Raw genomic sequence first — 18,930 nt, 5'->3', positions numbered from 1 at the left:
AGAAGTTGCAAATGTGGCCTAAGCATTTAACTAGCCTGAGGTTTGTTACATAACTTTCAACTCTCAAGTATTTCACTGGTGAAAGTGAAGATAATACCACCTACTTTGCTAGGCTATTGAGAGGATTAAATGAAACATTTAAAAGATGCCAAGCCACATGGTTGATGCCCAGTAATTACCTTCTTTTTCCCATGGAAACAATGTTATACATGGTAATATATGCTGGTTAGGCAGTTTCCAGACCAACTAAAGAAAATCCTATTTAACTCTCACGCATGTCGCTCTAAAGCTAATAGAACTCGGTCAGCATTCAATGTATAATTACAGATCCAGGCACCTTACTAACAGTGAGCACAACAGGCTTGCTTCCTACCCTTGGATAGAGTAGGGGGTCTAGTGAAGGTGACAAGCAGGTAAAATGCACAGGAGGAAGATGTGATAAGGTAAACCCTGGGTACTCTTAAAAGAGGTACTCTCGTAGGCTTAGGAAGTGTAAAAGCTTCCTTCCTTCCACATGTATCATCCTATTTCTGAGTTCTAATTTAAAAATTTGGGGCAAAGGTCCTGAAATGTGGATTTGGATGAGATTTGGGTGCAGAGGGCTTGGACAAGACAAAACAAAACCAAACCCTGTATGCAACACCAATTTGGGGGAAAAGCCACATCTGCGAGGCAGTTGGAGTGGGATGGAGGACTCTGGGAGTCCCACCGCCTCCCCTTGCTCGGGTGCCCCAAGAATTGCCCTGGCAGCCCAGACTGGCAGGGGAGGCTGGAAAAGAAGCAGTACCATAAGAGAAGTCTGCGAGAAAAGGGAAGAGAGAGAAACAGAACTCCAGACCAGCAATGGAGGTGAGAAAGAAATTCCTGGGCAGATTTTAAATGAGGTCATTTAAGTTCTTCCCTCATTAAGTCTTTGCTTCTTTACGCCATGCACTCCCTTCTTACCACAATTCTGCAAGAGGCTCCTAGCCCATCTCTGCCCCCAGATTTCGCCTCCTTAAAATAATTCTATATAGCACCACGGTGCTCACATTCCTAAAACACCCCTTAATCTTAAAAGAACCTATAAAGACCTAAATTATCTGCTGGATCAAGTTCATACTTCAGTCTAGTAATCAAGTCCTTGAATGTAATTCAAGTCAGTAAATACCTAAGTGCCAACTATGGGTAAAGGCTATGGAGGGTATAAACAATACCAGTGAAGGAGAAACGAACATATGGAAAAGGAAGCATTCAGTGAAGGAAACTTGCAAGGGTAAGAAGTTCAGTTCCAACAAGGGGGAGGCGATCTCTTGATCCACGAAGGAACCGACCCTCCTGTGCTTTGAAGGAACAGGAGGGCTTCAAAATACAGAGATGGGTGAAATGAACATTTTTAAATAGGGCAACAATAAGAATAAAGATATACATGATGTGTTCATGAAAGTATAGGGTACGTTCCAGAAAAATCAAGCAGTCTCATGTGGCTAGATATCACCTACTTCCGCTCTCTTTCTCACAACACAGGGCAGTGTAGGCAATCTTGAGACAAACTAACTGAGTTCAAATCCTGACTCCACCACTCGGTATGCTGCATGGCCTTGGGCAAGTAACATGACCACTTCATGCCTCAATTTTCATGGCTACAAAACAGCAATAAGAGGGTCACTGTGAGGATTAAATAAAATAATGCCTTGCGAAACCTGGTCGGCATAGCAGCTACTCAGTAAACATTAGCCGTTTCGGCACTACAAAGGGAGTTTGGGAACAGTCATGAGAGACCTCGGTGTTCCCCTGAGCGCTTTGAACTTCACTGAACAGACCACAGCATGCCACTGGGGGCTTTGAAGCAGAGAAATTACCCAGTCCAGCCTGGCATCATGCAAATTAATCTGGTGCCAGCCTTGTGTAGAATGCACAAAGACGTGACTATTTACAAAGTGTCTGCATGGATGAGGGAAAGGACTGGAATTAGGGTAGCGGAAGCAGGGATAGAAAAGGGTAACAACATCAAGGGAGATGCTGTAGGAAGAAATGAAAGGTCACTGCCAGCACAAGTGTGAGTAAGGAAGAGGACCCGAAGAAAATTCTTACGAAGTTACCAAGACGTCTACCTGAAACTAATATAATATTGTAAATCAAGTACGCTTCAATTAAAAGAGAAAGACATCTAGATGTTCAGCCAGACACCATTTTTTATTTTTCTGTACTCTGAACTCCTAGAATTAGGTAGTTTGGAGGAGTGTTGCATATGCCCTGGCCATACTGGTCCTAGGCTGTTCCGTGCATTCCCAGCCCTTTTCCCAAGTCAGTAAGCTCCTTCTCTGTGACAAGAGCAGGGTGAGGCCACATAAGCTACTTTCCTCGGAGTGCAGAAGTGGACACACCAAGCATCTCAGGGATAGGCAAGTCACCATACGATATATACATTTGTTCAAGAATTCCAAGTGCTCCACTTATTAAGTCAAGCCTAATTTTGCCCGGTAGCATTCCATTTCAAGTTGGGTGACTAAAGAGCATAAATGCACTGATGATAAAACCTGAAACCACGCCACGTTAACTCACTGTTCCTCTGACCTGCTCTAACCTGGAAACCACACCCACACTTCGCCTCTTTTTCTTAATCCACTGATGCAGCTAGTCAACTGCCACCCAGAAGGAGTTACCACCACTGAGCACACAGTACGATAATCAGGCTGTTTCCTGGGATTTGCTATTTGAAAAGGCGAAGGCAAACAGGCAAGTCCATAAAACAAAAGACACCTTGCTTCTCTCTTTATTATTCATCCACTGGTACCTTATGTTCCCCAAGTACAACAGAGGCTACTGTTCTCATCCACTGAGACTTATGATGCTAATTACATATTCCCAATTCTTTAATAAAAGTGAAGCTAAAAAAATAATTTACAACCAATGATTTTAGCAACCTGAAGAGACTGGATTTAGGTATGTTTGTAAATATACATGGGAAAACTGAGAGAAATATATCTAAATGCTATAGAATATCTCTAAATGATGCGATTACCAAGTCATTTTTATTATGTATGTTTTCCTGCATTTCCAAGTTCTCTCAAGCACAGAGTACTTTATAATCACAAAGAAAAAAAGCTTACTTTAAACTTGTAAAGCTTTCCTGTACTAATAAAAACTAATGATACTAAAATATGCTGTATCATATTTTACACAAAGATATTTCATTAATACAACTTGGGCCAAGTTATATACTTGATGTTGTGCCTTGGGGAAAAAATACACTTTAGTAAGGCACCAGAAAATGCTAGACTAAGCCACAGAACCATAAAAGCATCTCCACACTAAGGGGTTCATACAACTATCAAATTGCTTATTGAAGGTTTTTTCTAAAAGAGAAAAGTTTCTTTCTGTTCTCTAGACAAGCAACAACTTTTTAGCCTATGTGGAAAACAAAACTAAAAGAACATTCATTACCTAATAATTCTCTTAAAGTCATCTGTGGGATTTTAAGTAGGAAAAACTATAAATGCCCCCAGTCCTTCTTCATCTGATGGTACATTTTATTTGGACTCCAAATGTTAAAGAACGCAATTGTCATACTGTAACTAAGCCTTACTATTCCCCTTAAAAGACAAGGAGTGGTACAGAATTCTAGGCTTCCCAAAGTACAAATTAGTATTCATATAATTCAATTAGTATTCATACTAATTCAAATTAGTATTCATATGGCAGAGAAAGAAGTTCCCTGTCCTTAGTGGCCAGACCCTCTCATGTGTACCAGTTTCTCCTTGTGGTCAGTTCACTTCCCTGAGAAGGGGCTTGTATTACCCATTTTCTATTAGACCTGCATCTAAAACCTCCTGAGTGACTCCTGCACCTGAACCCGGACTACTGAGTGCTAACTGTGCAAGGCAACAGCTGCTGAAATGGGGAGTAGAGAGCAAAGCCAGCCAACTCCAGAGAGACTGGTCCAAGAAGTCTCCATACACCCATATCACAAGGGTCATCTGGATCCATCAACTCAGAGCTGGAAGAGATCTACTTCCTCCAAGATCTGTTACAAATAAAATGCAATGTCATGTTCTACATTATCAGCCCGGACTGTAGTGCCTAGAGGTTAGAAACGTGGTTTCCTGATTTAACTACTTATGTTTCTGGGCAGCAGGTGATTAAAAAGCCTTCCCAAACTCACCTGTGATCTTGAGACCTCTGTCTGTGGTGAGCTTCTCCCTCCTCCAAGCTCAGATGTTAAATCAGGGCTAGATGTTGAAGATAACGTGTCTTTCGAAGTGGCAGCCTGGTCCTGGGAAGGAGACGAGAAGGTGGGTGTAGGAGACTGCAGCCTCATCGCGCTTTCTCTGGATGCTGCCGCCTCTCTTTCGCTGGATGAGCTGGACGCAAGCTGGCTCGTGTCAGGTCTTTGCACAGAGATGCTGACCGAACTGCTTTGGGTTCTCTTAATGCCTTCTACGTCTCCGTTATACTTCCAAGAATCATCCATCTAAATAGGAAATATCATTTTAAACTTCGTATTCTGTTAGATTTCTATTTAAAAAGCGTATCCATTAAATTAATATTTTAAAGTAACAGAAGTAATATATACCTCCCTCAGCAAAGTAACTACTACTAAAAGCTTGGAGCATGTTCTTTCACACTAACAGATCTGTACACACGAAGTGGTAGGAGTAGTTATTTTTTACAGAAGTGTTTATTTTATAAACAGACCTCTGAAACTTGCTTTGACCATCTACATCACTCCAGGTCAACAGACAGAAATCTAAACTAGATCAACTGAATACTTCACACTATGGATCTCTACAATTTATTCATTTGATATGCATTCAATGTCATTTAAAGTGTGCCAAAAATATTGCACATCTCTTTATAACCAGAATGTTTATTTTTATAGCACAGATTCCCAAAAGTAGACTTGCTGGACCAAAGAATATTTTATGTATGTAGTATAAAATATAATTTTTATATATATACATATATTTATATATATATATATATCTTTAAAAATTGTAGCAACGCACTCCCAAAGTAATGTATAAGAAGGTCTCTGTCCCTGCATCCTCGCCAACACTAGACGTTTTGAATGTTTTAAATCTCCGTCAATCTCATGGGTGAAAAGTTGTACACCTCATTCTTGCTCTAATGAGACTGAACGTGCTTCTATGTACTTTATGTTACCAACCATTTAAATTCCCTCTCCCTTGAACTATTCATTTCTATATTCACTTTTCTACTGTTTATCTTTCCTTATCAATTTGCATTTTAAATCTTAGGGATATTAAACCTATATATAAAATACATTTTACTAATATTTTTCTGAGCCTATATAAATTGTCTTTTGGACTACATCAATGGTGTCTATCATATAAATTTAATTTTTATGTTGTCAAATATGCCTGTATTTACTTAATATAATGGTCAGCAGTTTTTCTGGCTAGTTTAGGCTGGCTTCCCTCACCTTGAATTTTTTTAATCAAATTTTTTCTATTTTCGAGTTTCAGGATTCCTCATTGGCAGAGGTAAAAGGAATTTGAACACCAATGTGCTCAAGACTGTACTGCTTCCTTTTAAATAATTCAAAATAATACACTCACTTTCTGCCCTGCTTCATTCTCAGGGCAAATGATTCTATATTCTTTAAAACCCCAATAAAAATATGTATTTTTTGAACCATGAGATACATTTTAATAACTACAGTCAAATATATCAAGTTCTAATGAAGTGGGAAATCAGGAAAAATAGAACTTTGTGCATAATCACCTGAAAATATTTAGGTTAAACCACATGAAATTGCTGTTTTGTAGGTCAAAAAGAACTGACTATTGGCAACTTCATACAGTACAACCTAATACTTTACAAAAGATATATTTGAGAAAATATGACACTAAAAAATAAATGCTCTGCCTTAGAATGTAGATTACTTATTTTTTAAAATGTATCAGCTCGACTTTCATTGAATTTAAAGTTTAATTAGTTCTGCACCGTTGCTATATTTTAAGCATTAAATGTCTATTGAATCTAAATTGGTAAAAATACAACTGCTTTATATACAAGTTATATACATTTTACCCATCAAGTATCTGTAACTCAAACCTCTGCACTAGTTCACCGGTATTTTGCGCTGGCGAACAGACTAAGTGAACTAGGAACACGTTTACCGTGTAGGATCTCGGGAGTGATGAGATTCCCCTTGACTGGGAGCCAAAAGGTCTCGGTGCGACCACAGACGTTAACCTGGCCGCATCAGTTTTCTGGTAACTTCTGGGGAGAGTAGCTGAAACTCGAGTCAACTCCATTTGTGTATTCAGTGAATGCTGAGAAGACAAAGAGGCTGGGGGTTGTTCTTCCACAGGGCTTTTCGAAGGAAACTGAATTTCAGCTGTGAGAGTAGCCTCCCTTTTTGCAAAAGTTGTAGAATCTTGCTTAGGAATTTCCATCGGGTAAGTGGTTCCCTTCTCTTCTACTCTCTCACTCTGGGAACCTGCTTCTGACATAGTCAGCATAGGGGGAAGCTTTTCTTCATTCACTCCATCATCAGAAGAATACAGTCTCCTCCTCGATGTAATTGTAGACGTCTGATGTGGGGGTTCCCTTAGCAGAAAGAAACACCAAAACCACAAAGTTATGCATTTGACACACAGAGGTGGAGAGACAGATGTTATTTTTGGTCATTAACATAAAAAAATGGGTGGGAACAAAAAGACTGCTGACTTCATATCATAACACAATATTAAGAGAATGTGAGAATAAATACATGCAAATTTTTTAATGTCACAATAAGAAAGATTAAGAGCTTGACTTTTTTTTCTTAAAGAGGTTAAAAAAAAAGTCCCTGAAGTATATGCAATTGTAAAGAGACTTTAATAAGAAAATAAGAAAACTTTAATAAGGGATTATTCAAAATTTCATCCACAAGTGTATAACGCTTCCAAAATTAACACACTATAACGATAACTAACTGACAACCGATTTGAACCCTCCAAAGACGTGGATTTCTTAACAGGGTTGAGAGTTTTCTTGTACACAATTTATAATAGCTTCGTAAAAAGAGAAGACCACAAAAGACTCAGACTTTCATTAAGATCAAGTTAGTATATGATTTCATACAGCTTGATAGAATTTCCATGGACAATTATTGCAGATTAAAAGTCACCATTCCTGTCTGTAGAGAGGTTGATGAAACAGTCTCACGGCTACCATTTAGTAAGGAGTACCTCTCAAGCCAACTGCATTGCGTTTAAGTGAATGAAACTGTGTTTACTATTGGCTTCTAGGGGACAAAGGAGCTTTGCTTAATTTCATCTGACAGCACATTTCCTTTTTGACATTATCCTTAAAGCCTATTTGCCTTCTCCCTGACTTGTAAATATCTCAAGGTTTTACATAGTAACTGCTCCACAGGCAAGTTTAAATTGGACCTTTATCCTGTTATGGTGCAATGAAAAAAAATAAACCCTCACATCGATGTTTATATAGTCTTCCTTTAAAAATACAATTTTAATTGCACCAGGAAGACATGAAAAAGAACTCTGTTATACTTTTACACAATTTAGTTAAAAGTGAGAGCTGGTTTTATCCGACCATTCCATTCCTAAATTTACTTTAAAAGGAGAAAAAGTTGTTTATTTTCTGCATATATAGCCAACACCAGCCAATCCTGCATGTGAATATACAATATAAAATGAAGAAATTACGTACACCACTCTTAAGTACTCATTTCTTTCATTAATCCAAGTCGCTACTTATTACAGCAATACTCTGCTTTTTCACTGCAGAGCAAAATGCTCGAAGGTTATGCACATTTGATGACAGTTTAATATTGGTGCACATGTACATCCCACTGCACTTACACAAAATATCTATTTCTAACACTGGTATCTCCAACCCTGAGATGCATTCAGCCTCATTACCTGTCCTGCAGCATTTCGTTAAATGTCTTAGATCTTCTCTCAGACTTCTCAAGCGACTGCTTCTCAATCTCTTCCCTCTCGTCTTTTTTCTTCTGCAAATCTGAAGTGTAGCTTTTCCGACGATCTTTCCATTTTGCAAGGTCCTGACAGAAGAAAATCACATCAGCACAGGCACACCTGAATTTCTACACACCCTCTCCAGCAGTGAGAGTGCGCCAGAGGATCCCATTACGTCGCTGAAACTATTCACTCCAACTTTGATGCCAAGGTGCCCTAATTTTGCTTTTTATAGCCAGCGTTTCTGTACCAAGCCTTTTATCTCATGTATCTGCCTAAAAGCCCTGACCTAATAAGATAGACCCCATTTTTGTTTTCCCAGGTAGCCTGCCTCACTGCCCATTTCACAAAGAATGCTAAATGCTTGTAATTAGATGCCAGGTCAGAAAAGATCAGGAACTGTTGCAAATTCATTTCCATCTCACTCCCATAATCTGGCTCTTACACAAAATGACATGTTTCACTAGTCAGACTGGAAGAGAAACATGACTGTAAAATGGCTAAATGTAGAAGCATACATTTAACAAATACTGAGTTCAATCCCTACTTTGAGACAAGGGGGCCACAAACACACAGATGAATAAGATGCACTTCCCCTCAAGGAACTCTCAGTCTAGAGGGAAAGACAGACAGGTAAATAAAGTTCAACAATGAGTGTGATAGGATTGCGTGAGAGAGTAGGGATCCAAAGGAGAAAGTGGTCAATTCTAGCCCAGGCAGGGGAAGGCGGAGTTTGGAAAGGCTTTAATGGGGAAGCCAGCCTCAAGTATGTGATTTCAAAGCGGGTCAACTCCCCATAAGGACAGGGCAGTAAGGAGGATCACACAGGAACAAGTGGACATCTGCTTCCCATACATCCAGGAACCTAAGTCTCACCTAGCTGGGTGACCCCAGGACAATCAATCTAATTCACCTTTAAAATTAGTCCTAGCAGCCTAAGCTGGTTCTGACACCCAGGGGTTAAGACAGTTTGGATGGTACCAACTTTTCTATGCATCAAAACAGAGAAATCCCATGCTAAGAACTCCTAGTGGCATTGCAGCCCCAACAGAAGCTCATGTAAGCGTCTCAAACTGAGAGGAACCTCATCCCCAGGGCACATAAAGTAGGTTTGGTTTATACCCTTTGGGAGCAGCCAGGGCCATTCCTGCTTCAAAAAACAGCCTGAAATCCATATGAACTATTTTCAGAAAGAACAAAAGCAGTGCACATTATTGCTACAGGGTAATCAGCATGAATTTTCATCTGACTTAACCTAAGGGATAAACCCTCCATACCTCTCATTTTCAGCCTCAGTCACCATGTATTTTGGCAAACTGACACTGAATTTCTGTTTCTTGACAATTAAAATGAGTTCCCAAATAAAAGAGGAACTGGAATTTAGAAACATAGCCAAGGCAGAGGTTTCATCTGTATTATGTAATCTTTAACTCCTTGGAAAATTAAGATTTACTATCTCTAGCCCTTTTGTTTATGCTACCACTCAACCCTCATACCAAAAGGTTGTACTCAGACTTCTTTGGGTCTGCTTTGTGTAGTTTATCTATCGTATTTCTTTACACTCCTTTGGTGTAAAACAATTAACGCTTTTTAAAAGGGTAGAGTTCCCTTCTGCCGGGGACAAAACTAAAGGTTAAATCTTTATCCAAATAGACATCTGGATATATGTCAGTGCTGTAAAAACACCTAATTTGGATTCACATTAGATAACTGCTTTTTCAACCAAAATATTACTGAGTTATAATTCGTATTTCTCCCCAAACCTCCTCTATTAACTCTAAGAACCCTTTCCTCTCTCCCTGCTGATACCCAGTCTCTGGGCTGGACCCCCTGCTCCCCTGTTCTCCCTAAACCTTGAGCAAAGTCTTTCCTTTCATGAGGATCAGTAACAGTCATACGCCAAATTCAACCACCAAAGCAAGTAAACAAGTTACCTATACTGCACGGAAGCAGCTTCTCATTTCTGAGAACTCACAGAAAATATTAGAAGACAAACAGCTTCCGTTTTACACAATGGCCTTTAGGATATGCAGCAGTAATAGACCAAAATGGTTAAAACATCACATTTTCTACAGAACTGAAATCTGGAATAGCAAGGAAAATCGTCCCTTGAGTATACTGACTCTCTTTTTAAAGAAGGAAGAGTCAAACAAATACTTCCTCCCTGCCTCCCCATCTCCCAATAAAAATAATACTCACATCCTGCCATTTCTGATCTTGTTCTTTTAATTGTGACTTTATTTTCTGCATCTCCTCGTAACGCAGCTGACGCAAGTTCTGAGTATCCTCTGCGCTGACATCACTCATGGACTTGCTCCTACAACAAAAATACCCATGGTAACCAAGGTTCATGTGACCGGATTTAAGGTAAAACTGGAAGGCTGGGCTTATATTTGGAAATTCCATCTAAAATTCTGCAGTACTACCTAGATGCTTTCATGATAATATCACAGAAATAGCACTACAGAGATAAATGGTGTTTTTCCAAAACGCAGAAACAAGAGCCTAGCTCTCAAGTCAAGCGTGAATTCTTTCACAAAATGGCTAAATGAACCCTGAACAAGTCTGAAAAAATAATCCAACGTTCATATTTAGGTAGTCGACGCAGAAAAAGATTACTTTAGGAAAAAAATAATTATTAGTCCCTAGATCACCTGTCTTTATTCTTCTATCTCCCCCAGAGATAATCTTTTAAGGTTTGGCTGCCTTTTCTGAGCACTTATTAAATAATTTAACGATTACCTGATATTTTCTCCTCAAGTTCAATACCAGGAATAAATGTGCCACTGCTTCTCAAAGATTCTATAACATCTGCCCCACTACCGCACTGGGCTTGGTCTCAAAGACCACAGGTGGTTTCCAATAGCCAGTTACAATATAACCTCTATTATAATCCTCTTTTTTGTTAAGGCAGCTTTCGTTTTGTCCATGTGTGACCCCTGCCGTGAGGATGTACTGCGGGGTAGGTCTCAAAGAGCTCAAGCTAGGGTAGTTTGGGCAGAGTGGGGTGCCTCCCATGAGACACGTGTGCTGTACACGCACACAGAAGGGTATGGTGAGCTACACCAGAGAAGGGAGACTGAGGGAGGCCTCCCGGAAAGAGAGGTGTCAGATCTGAACACTGAGTAGCAGCTAGGAGGAACAAGAGAAGAAGAGAGAGACACAGAGCTTTTGAACGTGGGGTGCCCAAAATGTTCTTTCTTACCAATCTTTCAGAATTTTTATTTCATTGTAACTGACTCCACTTTTAGTTATTTAAGTAACTCTCCCTCTCCTTCTTGAGCCCCTAAGTTTGCCTTCCCCAAGATTTTGCCATCACCACAATTTTTAATAACATGCTTGCCCTGAGTCAGCTCAGGAATTCAATTACATTCTCCATGCAAATGACTCCCCCAAATCCACGGCCTAGGACCAGTCTCTCTGACTCAATTCCAATTGCTTGTTAAATAAACATCTCTGCATGGATATTTCCAGCCACCGCCACTGTAAAAGGATCAATGGAAATAATACCTAGAAAGGATTTTGTAAGTGGTAACTTACTAAACACATGGTTATTGTTGATGTAGCCAAACTCAATTTTGTCTCCAAACCTGCTTTTCCTCTTGTCAAGGATGCTACCTGCCCCCAATTACCCACATTTGAAACCGAAGAACCATTTTTCACCTTTCTCTCTCCCTTCTCCCTAGTTATCAAGTCCTCTTATTCAGTGTCTTTTTCTTTCCATTTCTATTGCCAACGCCCTAGATCAGAGCACAGTCAACTCTTACCTAGACTTTTTAAAAAGCTTCTTAAATTATCACCCAGGCTCCAAATCCAGTGAAGGTCTCTCCTGAACTCTTCTCTCCAACTTAGAAACCCTTCACCAGTATATATGCCTTTTTAAATGCCACTCATTCCTCAGGATCCCTGCAAGACTATAGTCTGGTTGGGTGTATTCATTCTCTGCTTAGAAGTCTCATGGGCAACTCAAACTTAACTTGACAGACCAAAAACATGGTCTCGCATCTTCCTCATCTCAATAAAAGCCAACTCCATCCTTTCATATTATGGGCCAAAGATCTTTAAGTCATCCCAGATTCCTCATTCTCTTATACATAACTGATCCCTCAGGAAATCCTGTCCCTCTACCTTCTAAATATATCTAGGGGCAACCACTTCTCACCACCTCCACCACTGCCATCCTGATCCAGGCCATCCTATCGCCTGCCCGGATTATTACAATAATCGGTCTCCCTGCTTCTACCGCTTCCTGCACAACAGTGTATTCTCAACATAGCAGCCAGAAGGACCTTTTTGAAATTGCACTCAGGTCGTGACATGGCTCCACTCGGCACCCACCAGTTTCTTCCCATCTCACCTGAGCTAAAAGCAGGTTCTTCCAAGACCTTCAAGGTCTGACATTACCTGGCCCCTTGCCTACCTCTCTGCTCTTGTCCCCACTGAGCTCCCCTTCACACACTCTGTTCCAGCCAACTGGCTTCCCTGCTCAGGCCCAACCTCTTGCTTCCCTCCCTGCTCTTCCATCTGCCTGGAATGCTCTTCAACCGAATATTCACATGGTTTATCTCTCACTTCCCGTCAGCTGCTTAAATGTTACCTCGGGGTTTCCTCCCCTGACCACCCTACAAGAAGAGCTAATGCCCCTCTCCCCTGACTCACATTATCCCTCGTTTTCTCCATAGCATTTATCACCATCTGAATTGTATGGTTATTTACACATCACCTGCCTCGTCCTGTAAGATTATAAAGCACGAATTTTGTCTGATTTGTTTGCTGCTCTATCACCAGCGCCTAAAAGAGTGCCCAGCCCCTGGTAGGTGCTCATAAATGTCCTAATGATCTAGATAATCTTCTCCCACTTTGATAAAGTCTTCCTGCAAAAAGTGATGCTTTAGCTATACCATTCTCGTGGCACTTAACACTCAGCATTACGTCATATGTAGCGTGCACGCATGCATGTTTAGCTTTCCTCCCTCACAAGTTCACATGCTGCCTGGAAGGAAAACACATTAACACAGCACAAGGCATGCAGGACACACTCATTTAACATCTGTGGTAAGCATGAGGTATGTTTTACCATATTTAATCATGCAAAATAAACTAGCTATGAAATGTTTCTAATTTTGTAAGAAATTGTGGCTCCTCGCCAAAGTTTTATACAGAAAGCTTTATAGGATTTATTCAAGAATATTAAGGAATTACATATATGAGTACATATATGAAATTATATATTGAGCTGTTAACATCATATATAATTAACTAGGTATGACTATATAAAAATCGTCATGTGATTTGAGAATATAAACTCACTTAAGTCATAACTGCAAAGAATAAGGCTATATGAGCTAATACAATAACAGACTCACTAAAAAGAAAATTTTTTCAGGACCAAGGTATGAGGGGAATCTGGATGCCCAACACATGAGGTTACATATATTCCAGAACAAAATTGGAAATGTAAGTATCTTAAGTAATCTTTTGGTGGGAGGAAGGCTGGACAGTCTCAACTGGCCCAGACCCTTTCAGCCCTCACCCTCCTGCACTATGAAACCTTAACATGTGTCTTTTCAGAAAACACGGTTATCACCATGGGCAAAGGCTGCATCACCCTCCGGGGAGCCCAAAGCACAGAGCCTGGCACACAGGAGGTCCCCCCAATATGAACAAAGTGAGCCAAACAACGGCTAGAGTAGACAAGTCCCTGTGGAAGGCAGGAATGTGAGCCCCTTGTGTTCCCTGGGATCGATAAAGTTACCTCTAGAAAGCCTGGCACATTCCATACAGGCTGAGCCAGGAACCAGAATGAGACAGGAAGTAAGACCCAGCAGAGGCACCAATTTTCACTCCCACCTAACATCACTTAACTTTTCTCAGCCTCAGTTCCTTGTCTGCTAAGCCAGGAAGGAGTTGTTAGGAGAAATAATGGGTCAGGTTATGTCGATGGCATTTCAGTAACCATCTGGTCCTATACACCAACTATTCTTATTAAGGCAAATATGATCATGAGAGATCTACTGAAAACTAACTCCCAAAGCAGTTTCAAATTAGAGAGGTCACCCCAGGCCACACTGATAAAATCGAGAACTTTTTGAGTGTAGGAGTCTTTCAGCCAGATCATGAAGAATTCTTTCCTTCCTTATCAGAGTTAACAGCATAATATTAAACTTCTGAGGGCTTACTGTGTGCCAGCAACAACTACCGAGCAGTCTCCATGGATTACCTCATTGTACGAAACCCTAGTCTGATTCTAGCAACTCAGGAGCTGCAGGTCCTTGGGAAAGCTGTGGCATCTGTTTCTCTTTCTCCACATCTCTAAAATGCACTTAACACCTACCTGTCTACCTCCGCAAACTGAGATAAGCACCAGAGATACTCCCAGGAAGACTGGGAAAACTTGAAAGGACTACACAGCTCTAGAATGTTTTGTAGAATGAATTACTATTCACTGGCAAATAATTCCCTTGCAGTTCATTTACCCTTGTATTTCCTTATTTGGAAAAGCTCCAATTTAAAACTGCATTTGGATTTTTCCCAAAAAATACAGGTCTATCATGTTGCATTTTCAGTTGAATAGAATTTTTTTTTTAAATAGCATGTAGGGTGAAGAGAGAAAGAAGGGGAAGTTTAAGAAAAAGGGAGTAGATTATAAAACAAGATCACTAAAATCTTATTTTCTTTTCCCACAGTGCAGGGACTAGTGTTACGATGAGTATGTTTTTTAGAACTCAATCTCAGGAAATTTATAGATGAATATCTAGGAACTAAGGGATCAAAAAGGAACAACATGTAGCAAAATTTCCTAAATATAAAATCACCAATAACCTTATATGGCAAACAGAAATTCCATGATGCTAAGTTTGGGGTCCCCAACTTTCAAGGGAAGATAACAATATACCTATTTATGCACCTCTAAATATATTTCCATTAGGTGTTGTAGGAATTCTCTGAAGAGTAATTAATGTTAAAACCAGGGTAAGAGGCTTTAGAATTACCATAAATTATAATGATAAGATAACATAAGAGACTTTTCCTTTATAGGTTTAGAGTCTAAATCAGTGTTTCTCTATAGCCTCATTATTGACATTTTGGGGCCCGAAAATTATTTATTGTAGGGGGCAATCTTGTGTACTGTAGGACATTTAGCAGTATCTTTGGCTATAAAAGCACTAAATACCGGTAGCAACGTTCCCCTCAACCCACCCAATGTGACAATCAAAAATGTCTACAAACATTGCTGAATGTCCCCTGGGGGCAAAATCTTCAGAAAGTAACTCACATCAACTTTGTTTTTCCTTCCTTTTTGTTGTCTTAGGTGTCTTACTGTTCTACAGAATTTTTTGGCCAAAACCCACAAGTAAAATATACGTGTCTTAGTTGTCTTTGAATCAATGTTGATTTCCTGTTGATACTGGCAGTAGACTCAATGGCTTAATCATATTACTAAACTATAGCTATATACTGTTACAAATTCTTTGTCATTAACAGCTTCTGCCAAGAGGCATCGTAACCAAATTTTCAAATGTCACAGAACCATAAGACAAATCATGCAACACAAAAGCACATGTGAGAAAATGACTGCCACATACAAAGCGTCTTACTAAAAATAAAGTGAGAAGTGTTAAATGCCAAATAAAAAGCAAGCCAGAAATGAACAATCTAAGCCTGCAAAAGGTGATGCACATTTCTCTTTAACCTGGTTCTTACCAAAAAGAAAGCATTCATGTTATAGGCAGTTATTTTCCCATCACAGGATGTTGAGCAATAATGATTTGTCCAGGTAAGTATTCCAAGCTTGACAACATACACGATGTCCAGAGGAATATCACCCAGAAATATCACTTGTTTCATGTTTATAATCATTTACAAACATGTTTATAAACATGAGATGAATTCTAGATTAAATGTCTATACTCAATCCAATTTAAATCTTTTTTGTTTTCCTGCAGATCAATTTAAGAAAAACATTGGTAACTGAGAGAATTTTTTTTAATCCCAAATAATATATTTTGATCGCAAGTGGTCTAAAATGCACTTCAGTTTTCTGAAGATATATCTGTATTACTTTCCATTATTTGACAAGTCATGCATTATTCATCAGTCTCCATTTACAGACAACCTTGCTTTATTTGTGTTACCTTGGCAGTAACCGGCATGGGGAACAGCCTTTAAAACAAATAGTGTACTATGCAAGCAGCAATCTTGAAATGGTCTACAGAAGCCCTTTGCTGCTGCTGGCTCTGGCCCAGGAAAACCCTTAGCTTGCTGAGCCTCAGCATTTGGGTTTTTCTCTTCTTTTCTTAACCCAGTCATACAGTGTGTTCCTAAGAGGGAACAGGTATAGCTGTACAGGTTTACATTCGCATGAAGCACTTGTACTCAGTGTATTCGTATCCCCTTTAAGAAAAACAACCTGCTTACGTTATAAAGCCTTATTTACCAAAGAAAATTCCTCTGAAAGTTATCATTCAAAATGCTTGATACTGCAAAGATTTGTTTATCAAGTTAAAACAGCTTTCCCATGATGAACTGAGATTAGCAGATGCTTAAGCGTCATGCTAAAAACTGCCTTGTTCACCCTCCCTGATGGAAACGCTTTAAGCACACGTGAGGAACTGGATAGGAGATAATGTGCCTTTGCACGGCACACTTAAAGCATGCTGGGAGCCTGATTTTTAAAATCAATGGCTGAGAAGTACTTGAAATTAGTTGCCCGTCGCTCCTTTACATCTTTGACATCTAGAATGGCTATATTGCTTTAAATAGTAATTTTTAGTACCTTCCAAGATCTCCACATTATCAAAATTATCCAAAGCTATCAAAATTAGAGAACCTGGGATTTCTCTGGTGGCACAGTGGTTAAGAATCCGCCTGCCAATACAGGGTACACGGGTTCGAGCCCTGGTCCGGGAAGATCCCACATGCCGCGGAGCAGGTAGACCTGTGCACCACAACTACTGAGCCTGTGCTCCAGAGCCCGCGAGCCACAGCTACTGAGCCCGCGAGCCACAACTGCTGCAGCCCGCACAACCCTAGAGCCTGTGCTCCGCAACAGGAGAAGCCACCGCAATGAGAGGCCTGCGCACCACAACGAGGAGCGGCACCCCCCTACTCGCCGTAGCTGGAGAAGGCCCGTGCATAGCAGCGAGGACCCAACACAGCCAAAAATAAATAAATTAATTAATTAATTATTTTTTTTTCAAGCTTTTTTTTTTTTTTAATTTTATTTATTTATTTATTTATGGCTGTGTTGGGTTTTCGTTTCTGTGCGAGGGCTTTCTCTAGTTGCAGCAAGCGGGGGCCACTCTTCATTGCGGTGCGCGGGCCTCTCACTATCGCGGCCTCTCTCGTTGCGGAGCACAGGCTCCAGACACGCAGGCTCAGTAACTGTGGCTCACGGGCCCAGTTGCTCCGCGGCATGTGGGATCTTCCCAGACCAGGGCTCGAACCCGTGTCCCCTGCATTGGCAGGCCGACTCTCAACCACTGCGCCACCAGGGAAGCCCTAATTAATTATTTTAAAATTAGAGAACCTTAGAGATGAAAAGCTTAGAGAGATTAAAATATTTGACGTATTTAAATTTTCTTCTTGATCAAAAAGTATTAGCAGTTAGGGTCACAAAGTTACAGAAAGTTTGATATAAAATATTAAGATGTAGCCAGCTGGTTATTCTGCACTAAGAATGACTAAGTACATAGTTAGTGTGTACTAAAAGAAGTATTTATTTTAACTCAGTTATTCTAGAAAGGGAAAATATTTCCAGAAAGTTATTTTTATCCTATTTTATGTCTACCAGGTGACTAGAGTTAAACAACAGGACAGTCGCCCCTCCGTATCCGAGGGGGATTGGTTCCAGGATCTGCATCCTCAGATACAGAGGACCAATGTAGACAAACACTGGGAATTAGTTATAAATATAGTCCTTGCAGCTATATTGGAAACTACCAATATTTTAATTTTTTTGCAGTTTTGGAAGTCTGATTTGACTTTATAATACAGCCATGTTATAAAATTTTACCCTAATCAGGAATCTTGAAAATGCTTCCAAATCCTACTAAGGGAAGACTAATGCCACTCACCATCCCAACTAACAAAGCTCCCCTTGAACTAAGAGTATACAGATAATGCCAACTGCATGTATTCCAACCTCAAAGAAAATGCTAATACTCTTTTTCCATCATAGATAGTCTAAAACGTAGTTATTTGGGCTTCAACATCCAGAAATGAGAGGTTTGGTCTATGCAGCAATCAGATACCGAAATAAATACACCTAATCTCAGGCACATGTTTTTGTGACTTTTAATCAACTCCTTAAGAAAAAAAAAAAGGACCTGAATTTTCGACTTCTAATAAAACAAACTGTTGCTGTCCTATAGGACTTCATGCACTGGGCACTCAGACAGAAATATTACCATTTGGCTGCAGAATTAAGAAAGATTTCCCATTTTTTAAGGCTCATGCACAGCACAGAGCACCCCCATTTAGTGACATGCCAGGATAGAAGTGCAAGGACGTATTACACAAAGGACAAACAAAACGCAGATTTCTTTTTTTACTGTGAACCACAAAACTTACCCGTTCTCACCATAAATCTTTTGAAAGAGTCTAAGGAATCAGAAAACCAAAAATTAAAAGTCATTTTTTCTACTTGTGTTAGTTTCTAAATCAGCATCTTTAAGAGTTGAACTAGAGATGGACAAATCTCAAAAGGTTGCTTCTTCAGTCACATTCTTGATCATGTCTCAAAATCTCATTGATCTCATATCTCAAGGAATTCAGATTAAGATAAAGAATTTCCTGATTTCCTTTGAACCAACAAACCCATTTTTAAAAAAGCTTCCTGTTGCCAGGAACTAATAAGTTAGATTTAGATCTACTAATTTCATTTAACCCAATATTTGTCGATCCCAAAGTTCAACAAACTGAACAGTCATCAAAACAGCAAGTTGCATAACACATAAATGCAGACTCATTATCAAAATGGCCATAATTACATATA

At 39.7% G+C, this 18,930-nt stretch overlaps 1 protein-coding gene across 22 annotated transcripts in view; it reads right to left on the bottom strand.

The window, feature by feature from the left end:
• The window catches only part of LMO7 (LIM domain 7), a 195,354-nt gene that overhangs the window by 28,858 nt on the left and 147,566 nt on the right, over window positions 1-18,930 (bottom strand). For 21 of the 22 annotated variants that reach the window (XM_082365910.1, XM_082365912.1, XM_082365909.1 and 18 more), the window contains 5 exons: window positions 18,507-18,536; window positions 10,134-10,251; window positions 7,878-8,020; window positions 6,126-6,558; window positions 4,145-4,453 (listed from right to left, as the gene is read on the bottom strand). In XM_082365910.1, coding sequence (XP_082222036.1) covers window positions 4,145-4,453; window positions 6,126-6,558; window positions 7,878-8,020; window positions 10,134-10,251; window positions 18,507-18,536 — 1,033 coding nt within the window. The remainder of the gene's footprint in view (window positions 1-4,144; window positions 4,454-6,125; window positions 6,559-7,877; window positions 8,021-10,133; window positions 10,252-18,506; window positions 18,537-18,930) is intronic. The other variant, XM_082365899.1, reaches the window with a different exon arrangement.

This window comes from Balaenoptera borealis, assembly GCF_965194805.1.
Source record: "Balaenoptera borealis genome assembly, chromosome: 18".
Taxonomy (NCBI): domain Eukaryota; kingdom Metazoa; phylum Chordata; class Mammalia; order Artiodactyla; family Balaenopteridae; genus Balaenoptera; species Balaenoptera borealis.
The sequence above is the reverse complement of the archived record's forward strand: the minus strand, read 5'-3'. Positions and strand labels throughout refer to the sequence as shown.